Consider the following 14,186-nt stretch of genomic DNA (forward strand, 5'->3'; position numbering starts at 1 on the left):
TCAGGGTTAACCCGACCTTCTGCCCAATGTCATTTGGGATTGGCTTGAGCCAGATGACCCTGGGTGCAGGATACGTGGTATCAATTATCAAAGTCGACAACTAAAGTACAGCAGAGCCTTGACTAACGAGTGCCCCACCTAATGAGTTTTTTCCAGATATTAGCCACTGCTCAGTGGATTTTTTGCTTTGTGATATGAGCCGAGATCTGAGTTAAGAGTGAGGATGAGAAACATGAGTGAGACGTGTATGAGATGGAAGTTAATGTTGGTGAGATACTATGACAGAGAGTATCATCCGTGAGAGGGTGGAGTAAGGCCCGGGGGGGACCAACCATATTCTAAAAAAGGCATGACCTTCTGCACAATGTCTATCACTTTTGCTCCCAAGCAGAACCTTTTGCACCAGATTTCTTACTCAGACCGTCATTGCTCACTTGCAAAACTCAAAGCAGAAAGTCTCCAACATGTTCAGTCTACATTGTTCTCTCTTGATCGGATAACCATCCCTAATTTCCTATGAGGCAGCTTCAAATATGATATTAGACTGATCAAAGGGACTGAGACTGCATGATTACACCCAAATCTGACTACAGACCCCATAAAAATCAATATCCCCTGTAACCAGAGGCCATTGAAGGCATAACACACATCTGTAACTTGTTGTTGAAAGCCAGTGTTGCATTCCTGTGCACATTTGTCCGAGGAAAAAGATTGGGGATGCTGAGGCTCAGACACACTGGGGGTTTGTTGAAGATCTGTAAGCTGGTGATGCTGGACTATAGGCCAGTGTTACCACAGTACCAAAAAACCATGTTGTCTTGAGTTCCCTCAAACACAGATCTATTCACTGTTGTAGATCTCTAACACGTTTTTTTCAGCATTTCAGTTCATAAAGATAACTTGTTCTGCTTACTCTCGAACTTCACCCCTGTTCCGCCCTCACTCAAGACAATGATATTTACATCTGCATTCCCAATCAGGTACAATGCCATGTCGATTCCCACACATTACTCAAACGGCTGGCTGATAACAGCCATAAGGCTAGTCTCTAGTTACTTAAGGCACATGATCAACAAAAATGGCAAGACACTGTCCACCAAATGCAATGAATGCCAAAACCCATAATCTCCTTCCTCAGAATGAGCTCATACTGTAGACAGTTTATTCCAAATTATTCAGAGAAACAAGCACTTCTTAGTGCTTTCATTCACATTAAATGCCTCAACCTCTCTGACAAAATCATCTGGATCCGAGAGATGTTTTGTCGAACTACAATAAACATTGCAATCTCATCCTACTTTGACTCTTCCTGATCCCAGAACACAGTTCAACAAGACAGTGGACAAGAGACACAGTTATATGGTCCTCCTAAAAAATTGGGTATAAGCTGTGCCCTGTGGCATATTTCTCTTCCAAACTAAACCCATTATTGGGGCCTTCTCCAATGCCTGCGAGCAGTGGCTGTGGCAGAATAATGAAAATATGTAGTTTTTGTGTCTGCCCATTGTATAATCATACAGATATTTATAGGTATACAGCCTCTGTATACATATACAGATTTAAAGCTTATTATACAGTTGTATAGTTTATACATAAATGTTGAGTCTTCAGATGTTTATGCTACCCTTCTAATCACACCCTCCAACTGCCCTTTGAGGACAAATAAATTGATTCTGATTCTATTAAATTAAGATGTTATTTACCCTGTACCCATCTTCTTTGCTTAACCCCCAAATGATGGAATACCACATCTGAAGATGTTGAATCTTCAGATGTTTATGTTACCCTCCAATAGCACCCTCCAATTGCCCTTTGGGGACAAATAAATTGATTCTGGTTCTATTCTACTAAGACATTATTTATCCTGTGCCCAGCTTCTTGGCATATCACCTTATGATGGCACACAACATGGCTGCATAACAAAACTTCAACTCATCAAGTCCAAATCTCTGACATTCCAGTGTGTGTTGTCTTATGATTTGATGGCTGACCGTCCAGAGACCCACTGACAGACATCAATTGCATCCCTTTTGTCGTCCTCTCCTACTTTGAGGTACAATTTCCTGGCCATCTCTACAGCTATTGCCTTGCATAAGCAGCAAACTGATCGCTGACTGAAGCATGTAAATTGGCCAAAGGGAAAACCGTTATTATAGACATAGACTCAAGGTATGCATTTGCCATCATTCATGATTGCAGAGCTCTCTGGTGCCATTGCCAGTTCCTTTAATCTGACACCAACAGCAAGCCCTTCATTCCTTAGTGCCAAATCTCCTAGACCAATCTTAATCCCAACACCAGTCCTGGCCACTGCAATCCTTCTCTACTCCTTCTGAGCACTGCCTCTGGATATGCTTTCCCTTCAAGTATATGGATAGTACTGGGCAGCATACATGCCTGCTGCACCACTTCTTCCATGACTATGCAAAATTGATGGATTGGTGTCAAAAGGGGTTGCTGCAAATGATAACACAACACTGGCTGATAAAAGGCTTCTCAACAATAGCCCTAAAATAGCCCTGGCAATTCTGTGGTGCATGTGCTTACAAACATAACATGCAAAGCCATTGTCCACCCACCACCCACCCACCTTTGAACATCCTGTGATGGATTTCATCCATTCACCCTTCCTGGTGTTGCTAACAAAGCATATAACTTTAAAGGTCACAGAGAGAGCCACCTGGATCCACACCAGTCACTGCAAGAAAGTTCCTCCTGATGAGGTCAACCAGAAACCTGGAGGATCTGTGGCTGTCCAACACCATGGACAGACCGCGACCATTGAACCCCTTTAGACATCTAGGACTGTTAAGAGGCACCCTGTACTAGTGAACATTTCTAACCATACTAAAATAAGGCCCTGTCATGTGATATGAAATGTGAAACACTTAAATCAGCAGACAATAACCCTGGAAGCTCACCCTGTGTGCGGTACCCAAACTATGACCATGAGGAGCAGCCAGTCAGTGGTGCAAACCGAGACATTATAACATTACCGCAGAGTGGCAAAGAAAAAAGGGGTTCTATTGGTTAATGTTCAGTGTAAGACAGAAAAATCTGTATGGATAATGCGTAGCTTGTTTCCCCCCAGTGCTAGGCCAAGAATGAATTAAACAAATAACCACCCAACCAATGTCTGAAACGTTTACGGACTGTTTGCTGCAGATCACACAAAACCTAATTGTTTGGAAATTCATGTTGTTCTCAATCATTACTTATTGTTCCTACTAAATCAACACCATTGTAAAAGACAATCTCGAAGCTGCAGTATTCGTCCGCTTCAGTAAGGAAAGAAAAATATTGCCCAATAACTCCACAGAATTAAATCTTAAGTGGTCAAGATACCTAAAATCTCAAGTGAGCCCTCATATTATCTCTTGCAGAATAAATAAGTCCACTTAGAACAATGTCATCCAAATCTGCAGGTTTCAATACTGCAGTAGTTTTAATGGGAAACTATGTGCCTGAGGGTGAAAGTCTTGGAAGGGTGCTCCGACCCAAAAAATTGGCAAAACACTCAGTGCATAAAGATGAGATGAGATGAGATTAGAACAACTTTATTAATCCCAAAGGAAATTGTTGTGCCAGAGTTTCAAGTAAAAAACATAACAGTAATAGATAATAGTAGAAAGGAGGAAGAATAAGAAATACAATGAAATATGAATTGTCTTAACTGTTAACTGTAACTACAAAGATTGAAGATTCCCTGCGGCTGAGGGAAGAAGAATTAAAAGTCTGATAGCCTCAGGTAGGAAAGACCTCCTGTGGCTTTCAGTGGAGCTCCTTGGTGGTATCAGTCTAAGACTGAAAGAGCTCTGACAGGACATCAACGTGGCATGCAGAGGGTGATGGATGTTGTCCATGATGCTGAGGAGCTTCCTCATCATCCTCCTCTCTGAAACCTGCACAACAGACTCCAGCTCTACTCCCAGGACAGACCCAGCTCTCCTGATGAGCTTGTTGAGTCTGTTGATGTCAGCTGTCTTGAGCCTGCTGCCCCAGCACACAACAGCGTAGAAGATAGCGCTGGACACCACTGAGTGGTAAAACATCTGCAGCATGGTCCTGCAGGCGTTGAAAGATCTGAGCCTCCTGAGGAAGAACAGGTGGCTCTGACCCTTCTTGATGATGGCATTGGTGTTAAAGGTCCAGTCCAGTTTATTTATAGGTGTCCACAATGTCCACATCAGTACCCCTGATGGTGACCGGATTCAGGTGGGTCCTTTGTTTCCTGAAATCCACCACCAGCTCCTTTGTCTTAGACACATTGAGCTGCAGGTGGTTCAGTCCACACCACTCCACAAACCTGTCCACCACGCTCCTGTACCCCTCCTCCTGGCCTCTGTTGATGCAGCCCACTATGGCAGAGTCATTTGAGAATTTCTGCAGGTGGCAGGACTGCGAGGAGAACCTGAAGTCTGAGGTGTAGAGCGTGAACAGGAAGGGAGACAGGACCGTCCCCTGTGGCGCCCCCGTGCTGCTCACAATGGTCTCCGACGTGATGTTCCCCAGCCTCACGTACTGCGGCCGACCTGTGAGGTAATTGTTGATCCAAGCCGCGAGTGGAGCATCCACCTGCATGTCCAGGAGCTTCCTGTTCAGCAGGGCAGGTCGAATGGTGTTGAAAGCACTGGAGAAGTCAAAGAACATGACTCTCACAATGCTTCCTGCCTCCTCAAGGTGGGTGTATACTCTGTGCAGCAGGAAGATGATGCCGTCTTCCACTCCAATCTGGGGCTGGTAAGCGAACTGCAGGGGGTCCAGCGAAGGTCCAACATTACGAAGTTGCCTCAGGACGAGCCTCTCCAGCGACTTCATGACGTGCGATGTCAGGGCCACTGGTCTGTAGTCGCTGTGTATGCTGGGATTCTTCAGCACTCATACATTGTTCGAGTTGCCAGTAACAGATTTTTCATCAGGCCTGAGTTTGACTGAAATTTCTATACTGAAACACAGGATGTTGCATCTTAGCACACATAAAAACCTCACTATGACCCTTTAACAGTTTTTTTCAATGTCAACTGGGGTCTTAAACCACAGTATTGGCCACTTTAAATGATATATGGCTTAATTCTCCAGACAATTTCCATTATAGGGTCTCTCTAGGAGAGAGATGGGGTAAAGGGTGACTTTCTTGGTATGGAGTTGTTATCTTCCTGTCTTCTGCTATGGTCTTAAACCCCAGTATTGGCCAAAAGTCTGCTGTGATTACTTCATAGCAGACTTTTACACATACATGACCACCATTTTTGACTGAAATGAAATGAAGTGGTATGTGCAAGGCATTTTACGTTACTGCACCCCAATGCAATGACAATATAACATTGTTAGTTGACATCCATCAAACAATAATTGAACAATATATTCCCCAGACTGTGGGAGGCTATCTAAAAATGACCCCTGAATTAACTGACTCCAACATCAACCTGACATTAACACCAAAAGTCCCATCGAAATTCAACCCAAATAGTGATTCTAATGACAGGGATATGTCAGTATCTTGCTCCCAACCCACACCTGACCATGGAAAAAAAAATGTGACAATGTTATCTCAAAGAAGAAGGATAGGTTAAAAAAACTTCCTGGAGAATCAATCTCCTTCTTCTTCTTTTGGGTCGCCACAGTTAATAAACTTTCTCCATCTAACCCTATTCTCTTTAGCCTCCTCTTGCACAGCAACTACCTTCATATCCTCTCTCACTACGTCCATAAATCTTCTCTTTGGTCTTCCTAGAGACCTCTTGCCTGGCAGCTCCAATTCCAGCATCCATCTACCAATATATTCACTATCCCTTCTCTGTACATGACCGAACCATCTCAGTCTGGCTTCTCTGACCTTCTCTCCAAAACATCGAACATGTGCTGTTCCTCTGATGGACTCATTCCTGATCCTATCCATCTGGGTCACTCCCAAAGAGAACCTCAACATCTTCATCTCTGCAACCTCTAGCTCTGCCTCCTGTCTTTTCGTCATTGTAACTGTTTCTCGGCCATACAGCATCGCTGGTCTCACCACTGTCTTGTGCACCTTTCCCATTCTGGCCAATAGTCTTCTATCACATAGTACCCCTGACACTTTTTTCCACCCATCTCAACCTGCTTGAACCCGTCTTATCACCTCTTTTCCACACTCCCTGTTGCTCTTGACTGTTGACCCCAAGTACCTGAAATCCTCCAGCTTCTTGATCTCCACTCCCTGTTGCCTCACCGTTCCACCCGAATTCCTCTCATTCACACGCATGTATTCTGTCTTGCTGTGACTAACTTTCATTCCTCTCCTTTCCAGAGCATTCCTCCACCTCTCTAGGTTTTCTTCTACCTTTTTTCTGCTCTCACTACAGATCACAATGTCATCTGCAAACATCATGGTCCATGGAGATTCCTGTCTAACCTTATCTGTCAGCCTGTCCATCACTACTGCAAACAAGAAGATCCCTGATGGACTCCCACCTCCACTTCTCTGTAACCCCTCCAACACACCACATCACTGTCTCACAGCGAGCATACATGTCCTGCACCAGTCTATCATACTTCTCTTCCATTCCAGATTTCCTTATACAATACCAGAGTTCTTCTCTTGGCACCCTGTCATATGCTTTTTTTATGTCTACAAAAACACAATGCAGCTCCTTCGGGCCTTCTCTGTAAGCACTATCAAAGCAAATACTGCAAATTCCCATAACTTCATTTTATGACTCATCTACTTTATCCATCTATAGTTGCCGCAATTCTGCACATCTCCCTTATTCTTAAAAATGGCCACCATCACACTTCGTCTCCATTCTTCAGGCATCTTTTCACTCTCTAAGATCATGTTGAATAAACTAGTCAGAAACTCTACCGCTGCCTCTCCTAGACGCTCCGACACCTTTACAGGTATATCATCTGGTCAACTTCCTTTCCACTCTTCATCCTCTTCAATGCCTTCCTCACTTCACTTTTACTAATCTCTGCTACTTTGTGGTTTACAATAGTAACCTCTTCTATCCTTGCCTCTCTTTAATTTTCCACATTCATCCGCTCTTCAAAGTACTCTTCCCATCAATCTTCTAGTCTCTGTCAATACATTTCCCTCTCTATCCTTAATCACATGGACCTGTTATACATCCTCTCCACCGTTATTTCTGTTTTGCCAACCAGTTTACATCATTCCCTCCCTCCTTAATGTCCAACCGAGCGTACAAGTCATCGTACAACCTTTGTTTTGCCTTTGCTACCTCTGTCTTTACCTTACGTTGTATCTCCCTGTGCTCCTGTTTGTTCTCTTCAGTCCTCTCAGTATCCCACTTCTTTGCTAGCTGCTTTCTCTGTATATACTCCTGCATTTCCTCATTCCACCACCAAGTGTCCTTATCTATCTAGCTTTCCTTCCAAATGACACACCAAGTTCTCTCCTCCCTGTCTCCCTGATAGCTCTAGCTGTCCAATCATCTGGAAGATCTCCCTGACCACCCAGGGCTTTTCTAAACTCCTCCCTGAAAACCATACAACATACATCCCTCCCTTTCAGCTTCCTCCCCCTTCAGCTTCCACCACTTTGTCCTCTGCTCTGCCTTTGTCCTCTTGATCTTCCTTGTCACCAGAGTCCTTCTACAAACCACCATCCTATGCTGCCTGGCTACACTCTCACCTACAACTACTTTGCAATCACTGATCTCTTTCAGGTTACCTTGTCTATGCAAGATGTGGTCTTCCTGGGTGCTCCTACCTCCACTCTTATACCCGATGTTCCTGTCTTTTCTGGAAAGAAGTGTTCACTCCAGCCATTTCCATCCTTTTTGCAAAATCTATCATCGTCTGTCCCTCTGCATTCCTATCCTGGATACCAAATCTGCACACCCCTTCTTTACCCCCTCTTTTGCTTGCACCAGCATGCCCAATCAAGTCTGCACCAATTACCACTGTCTCATCTCAACGGCTATTCTGCATCACTTCATCTAGCTCATTCTAGAACTTCTCCCTCTCCTCAAACTCATATCCCACCTGCGGGGCATAGCCTCTAAGAACAGTGAGCATCACACCTTCAATTTCCAATTTCAGACTCATAAGTCCATCTAACATTCTTTTCATCTCTAGAACATTCCTAACTCCTCCTTCAAGATAACTCCCAATCCATTTCTGTTCCTGTCAGTACCATAATAGTGCAACTTAAAACCTCCTCCTAAGCGTCTAGCCCAGGAGTATCAAACTCATTTCTCATCGCGGGCCACATACGGCCTAGGTAGATGTTAAGTGGGCCGGACCATTAAAATAATAGCATACTCAGCAATAAATAACCAAAATATCATGTCTTTCCTCTGTTTTGGTGTAAAGAAGTACAAGGACATAAGGAAAATTTTGGAATTTAATGAACAATCCTTTTACAAAACATTTCATGAAACAACTCATATTTCCCTAGACAAAAGTGCAATTTACTTTTATCATTCACATGTTTGCATTGCAATCATGTGATCATGCGATCCCACTGATCTTGCAAAGGCACAAAACTTTAACAAGGAATTGGTATTGAAAAATATAGTAATGCACTTTAAGATTAAATGAGACATATAAAGAAAGGGATTTTTAAACTATTTACACATGTGCATATAAAATCTAAATTGAATCCCTGCCGTCACCCTCCAAACTAAAAAGAGTGCTATTAAATCTGTTAGGAAGAAAGTATTTACCTGTCCTGTAAATGTGTAAACTTCATACATGAAACATAAATACACATACAACACATACTGAAAATGCATGGAGTTGCATGAACAGTAGAATTCCACCATACTCGTTTGTAGTGAAGCTGGTGACTAACGTTAAAGTGCACATTTTCGCTAGCAATTAGCTAGCTGGCTTTTATCGCTGCGTCACTGATTTCTCGGCTATGGGTGAAAGTGGACCGCTGTTTCCTCAGACCCGCCAGCAATTCGTTGATCTTATCTCTTCTCAGTTGTCTTTGCAAGCTGTCATATTTTTCACTGTGATGAGTCTCGTAGTGGCGCTGTATGTTAATATTCCTTAGATACCGAAACTTGTTGCAAACACGCCAAGCACAAAGGTTTCCCGTGCGTCTCCGTAAATAAATAGGACGTAGTCAAATTTTCTTTGAAAATTCGACACTCTTTAACTACTTGTCTTTGTTTTGATAACGACATTTAGGCTAATGAGGGAGTAGCGGGGAGGTAGAGAACAGGGTAGAAACAACGTCATAACAAGCAGCAGGTGGTACATTGATAACGTCTGCTGATTGGTTCGTCTCAGTGACGCGAATTGTCGTCTACTCTGACCAAAATAGTGCGCCCCTAACAGAAAATTCTTGAATTGCATTTAATTAAAAAAATTAAATCCTTGTCTTTTATGCATTTTTTCACTTTCAAATTATCCTGCGGGCCTGGTCGAACCCCCTAGCGGGCCGGTTCCGGCCTGTGGGCCGTATGTTTGACACCCCTGGTCTAGCCTCACTACCTTTCTACCTGATCTCCTGAACACACAGTGTATCCACTTTCCTTCTCTGCATCATGTCAACCAACTCTGTACCTTTTCCTGTCATAGTCCCAATATTCAAAGTCCCGACAGTCGGTCCCAGACACTTGCCTTTCCTCTTCTCTCTTTGCTTCTGAACACACCTTCCTCCTCTCCTTTGACCTACAGTAGCCCAATTTCAATTGATTCCCTGTAAGTCATCCGTACCAATGGCGGTTAGCAAGGGTGGCTCGGGGAGACATTGGCTAGTGCCGCCCTGAGGCTGCATTTTCATTTCTTCCTTCACTATATCCATAAATCATTGCTCTTCCTCTAAGCCTCCTGCCTGGAAGTTCCAACCCCAGTGCCCTTCTACCTATATTTATTCACTATCCCTCCTCCACAGCTTCTCTGATCTTATCTCCAAAGTATTGAAAATGTGGCGTCCCTTCTGATCCTACCCACCCTTGTCACTCCCAAAGAGAACCTCGACATCTTCATCTCTTTTACCTCCAGCTCAGCTTCCTGTCTTTTCTTCAACACCAAGTAACTTCATGTCCTCTTTCACTCTCACCATAAATCTTCCCCTTCGGTCTTCCTTTAGACCTCCGGCCTAGCAGTTCCAAACACAGCATCTTTCTAAGAATATATTCTCTATCCCTCCTCTTTACAGTACTGACGATGACTCTGACGTAAGCGACGTACCGGTAGAAGAGGAAGCGGCGCATTGTTTACCTTCGGTGTTGTTCAGAAAAGACACCAAAGAAGAAGATTTCATTGTATTTAGTGATTAAGAGTGACACAGATTGTTTAGTTGTAGCATGTGCTATATGCTATTTGGTATTTGAATGACTCTTACCATAACATGTTACATTAACATAGCCTTCCAGGCACGTTTTCAGCTCGTTGTTAATGTGTCATATAGGCTATACTGGGCTATACTTATTCAGCGTGTTGTTCTCTATTCTATTATTATCTTAAATTGCCTTTCAAGATGAAATGTCTATTCTTGGTGTTGGGTTTATCAAATGAATTTCCCCATAAAATGCGACTTATACCCTAGTGCGACTTACGTATGTCTTTTTTGTTCTTTATTATGCATTTTGTGAGACTTATAATCTGGAGCGACGTATAATCTGAAAAATACGGTAATATACTGTGGTGCTTGGCAAGGAAATGATGACAGCTTTGGAGTCATGGATGAGTTCAAATTTAATCAACGAGCACCAACAAAAAACACAATGAACATCGGGGGGCAAATACATATTTGGCTAAAACCACCCTCCAAACTCCCTAGTCCTGTGGGGTGAGAGGCCACAGTGTCTCCCACACGTTTCCCATCAAACAGAAATTCCCAACAGGGTTTGACTTCCCATGCCAAATGTCCTTTGTAAACTCTGAAATGGCTGCAAGGCGTTGCTGCGGACGGGCGGACCACGGTTCCGCCACTTTGGACATGGAAGGTTAACGGCTTCTGATTTTCATACGCCATAAATGAGTGGCCTTCCAGAAGAGAACGGAAATGACACGTTGCCAGATGCAGGGCCAAGAACTCCCTGTTCTTGTTCCTGTTTGCGGCTAAAAAGCGCAAGGGATATCCACACAATCACCACCCGCTGTTCAACCACGGCCTCAACGGCAATGTCACTGACACTTGGCTGGGTTGACTATAGGGCCGTGTTAACCTTCTCCAGGCAGATGTTGCAGATTTGCGACAGCTAAATGCTACTTAGCTAATTACGCCACAACTTAATTTGAGCCTGAGAGGGTTAATCCAGATGAGGGAAAACCTGGGTCATTTGCTCTAGGTGCTCATCAGCCGATGGGCTAGTCACCATAATACTGTCAAGATAGACAAACATAAAAGCAAGGTCACGCAGCACTGAGTCCATGAGCCTCTGGAAGGTTAGGGTGGCACCCTTCAAACCAAAATGCTTACGCAGGAATTCGAAAAGCCCAAATAGGTCCACACACCCGGTCCACCTTGGAAAACATAGTGGTGCCTGACAGCCACACGGAGAAGTCTTGAATGTCGTTTGAGGTGAAGTTATTCAACTGGCAAGTCACCGAGGTGGTGCCAATCCCAAGATGCTCCAGGGTGGCAAACACCTCCTGAGCAGTTGCTTACTTGGCCGTAGCCCACTGTGGGAATGATGTGCTCCACACCGTGTCAAGGAGACACAGTGGAAAATGTGGGCATTGTTAGCGACAGAAAATCAGCTGGCAATGGTTGCTAAACACCCCAATGCTAAGAAGTTAGTGTGCGTCACAGCCCAACATCTGACATGGATGGGTGGTGAATGCCACTGCATCCATTAAACGTCAATGTGCAACGTCCATGAGCATGATTGGGACCATGATTGAAGAAATCACGAACTCCCACTCAAAATGGTGGCCACAGAAAGGCCACTGCCTCCGGCCTGAATGTCTGCTAACGCTGGGGGGGAGAAAGCTCTCCTGCAAACCAGAGTCCACTAGGAATCTCAGTCCTTACGTTGACTCTGCGATGAACAGTAGCTGGGTGTGTCCACCGGCGCCTATGGCTGAGCGCCGGCTCCGCCGTTTTCCCAGTGCCTAAAAGGAGCAATCCCGCGCTTTGCTACCCCCAGCCCATTGTCCCATTGGTTGAGAGGCCGCAGCCCTTAGTGTCTGCCAAAATGTAAGGTCCCTCTGATACTAATTCTGGATCCTATCCATCCTCGTCACTCCTCAACATCTTCATTCTCTGCTATCTCCTGCTCTGCTTCCTGACTTTTCTTCAGTGCCACTGTCTCTTTACCATACAGCAGGGCTGGTCTCCCCACTGTTTTGTATACTTTTCCTTTTATTCTGGCTGATGCTCTTATCACACATTACTCTTTACACTTTTTACACTTTTCTCCAGGCATTCCAACATGCAAGAATGCATTACTTCACCACTTGTCCACATTCTCCATTGCTCTGGACTTGTCACAAAGTACTTCAAATCCGCTGCAATTGATTCTCATTCCTCTCTTCCAGGTTACACCTCCGCCTCTCTAGATGTTGCTCCACCTGCTCCCTGCTTTCAGTACAGGTCACAATGTCATCTGCAAACCTCATGACACCTACAGCACACCTCACCACAGTCTCACAGCTTGCATAGATGCCTCCCCACTCTTCATCCTCTTCAGTGCCCTCCTCACTTCACCTTTACAAACAGACTTTATAGTCCACTATAGTAAGCATCCTTCGCACTCTTTCATGTTCCTCATTCATCAGCTCTTGTTTCCATCTTGCTATCACTCTTGGCACCTATGGCACAATCTCAATATTTTACCCCTCTATACTCCCAAGGAGTAGGCTCCCAAGCCTGCATCATATACTGTATTAACCCATTGGAACCCCTTCTTGTCCTTTTCTGACACACCTGGAGAACTGTCTTTTTTTCTGCTAGCCTTTCCTGTCATTGTCCAAATAATCCCTTCTCTTGCCTTTTCTCTCTGCTTCTGAAGACACTCAATCATTCACTCATTCATTCACATTTTTTTTCCAATTAACCTGTATATTTTTAGACAGTGGGAGGAAATCAGAGAACCTGGAGGAAACACAAGCAGTAATGCAACATGCAAACTCCACACAGAGAAGTTGGAATCGAACCAGGATCCTTCGTGTTGTGTGGCAAAAGCGCAAACCAATGCTCCCCCATGCCGCCCCTTTCTTGAACTTGATTTGTATAAAATACATTCACATTTTCTCAAAGCACCATCAGTTCAGAAGTCTGACGGAAGATGAGGCCACACTCCTGCACCTAGCAGTCTGTCATAATATATATATTTTTTCATAATTAGGCATTATACTTCCCTTCTGACATGCAAACTGGTACATGCTAATAATATATATGATGATGTCCTATCTATCCATCTATGTGTTAAATATATATTCACACATTGTAAAATAATGACTTGAAAAAAGACTGAAATCTAGCTTGACTTTATTTCCATCATTTTTACCTTCAACCTTAGGTTTGGTTTCAGCGAGGCGCTCTGCAAACTTCTTCTTGAAGAAAAGGGCCAGAAGTCTCTGCTGGTAGTGGTCAATTCTTACAACGGGAAGACAGATAAAAGGGAAAAATACAGAGGAGTAAAAAAGGAAATTAAATTGACTTCATCATCAGGAAATGAAACTTCACAGAGAGAGCTCGCTTAATTCTCCAAAAATAACCATTTTGTCTTTCATGTTAATGGCTCCCATGAAATTAGGAAGTTATCAAGTGTAACAGAGAATAGTTCAAAAAGCATTGTCTGCATTAAAGGAAAGAATGGGGAACAAAGCCCCTCGCTGTTATTTTATCAACATTTTTTGTTTCTGATCTGTCAACACTTGACACAAAACCTTTATTAAGTGTATAATCCACATAGATAACTGTGCAATCTCTCAATTTGTGAAATCATGTAGACACTATCTCTTTGTAAACAGTAAATGGTCTGAACTTTGATTAGCGCTTTCACCCATTGCAGTTTCAAAGCATTTTACACTAGACTGTATTCAACTATTCACACACCGATTGTGACGAAGCTGGCATTGAAAGCGCTAATCAGGCTTTTGGAAGTAATTTGGGGTTCAGTGTCTTATCGAAGAACATTTCTGCAAGCAGACAGGTGGAGCTGGGAATCACTGTATTTGTGTAAATGTCAGATGCATAAAATTATCAGTATTTTAAAAAATAGTATAACAGTACATTCAAACTTATGCAAAATTACATTTTTGAAATACATTTTAAAAAT

The 14,186-nt window shown here is 43.5% G+C and overlaps 1 protein-coding gene across 1 annotated transcript in view; it reads right to left on the minus strand.

Annotated features, from left to right (window-relative positions):
• The window catches only part of daam2 (dishevelled associated activator of morphogenesis 2), a 136,585-nt gene that overhangs the window by 24,474 nt on the left and 97,925 nt on the right, over positions 1-14,186 (minus strand). Inside the window, exon 19 of the mRNA XM_086146706.1 lies at positions 13,413-13,501. Coding sequence (XP_086002832.1) covers positions 13,413-13,501 — 89 coding nt within the window. The remainder of the gene's footprint in view (positions 1-13,412; positions 13,502-14,186) is intronic.

Source organism: Fistularia commersonii, chromosome 1 (genome assembly GCF_037954325.1).
Source record: "Fistularia commersonii isolate RoL2024-O1a breed Wild chromosome 1, RoL_Fcom_v1.0, whole genome shotgun sequence".
NCBI lineage: Eukaryota > Metazoa > Chordata > Actinopteri > Syngnathiformes > Fistulariidae > Fistularia > Fistularia commersonii.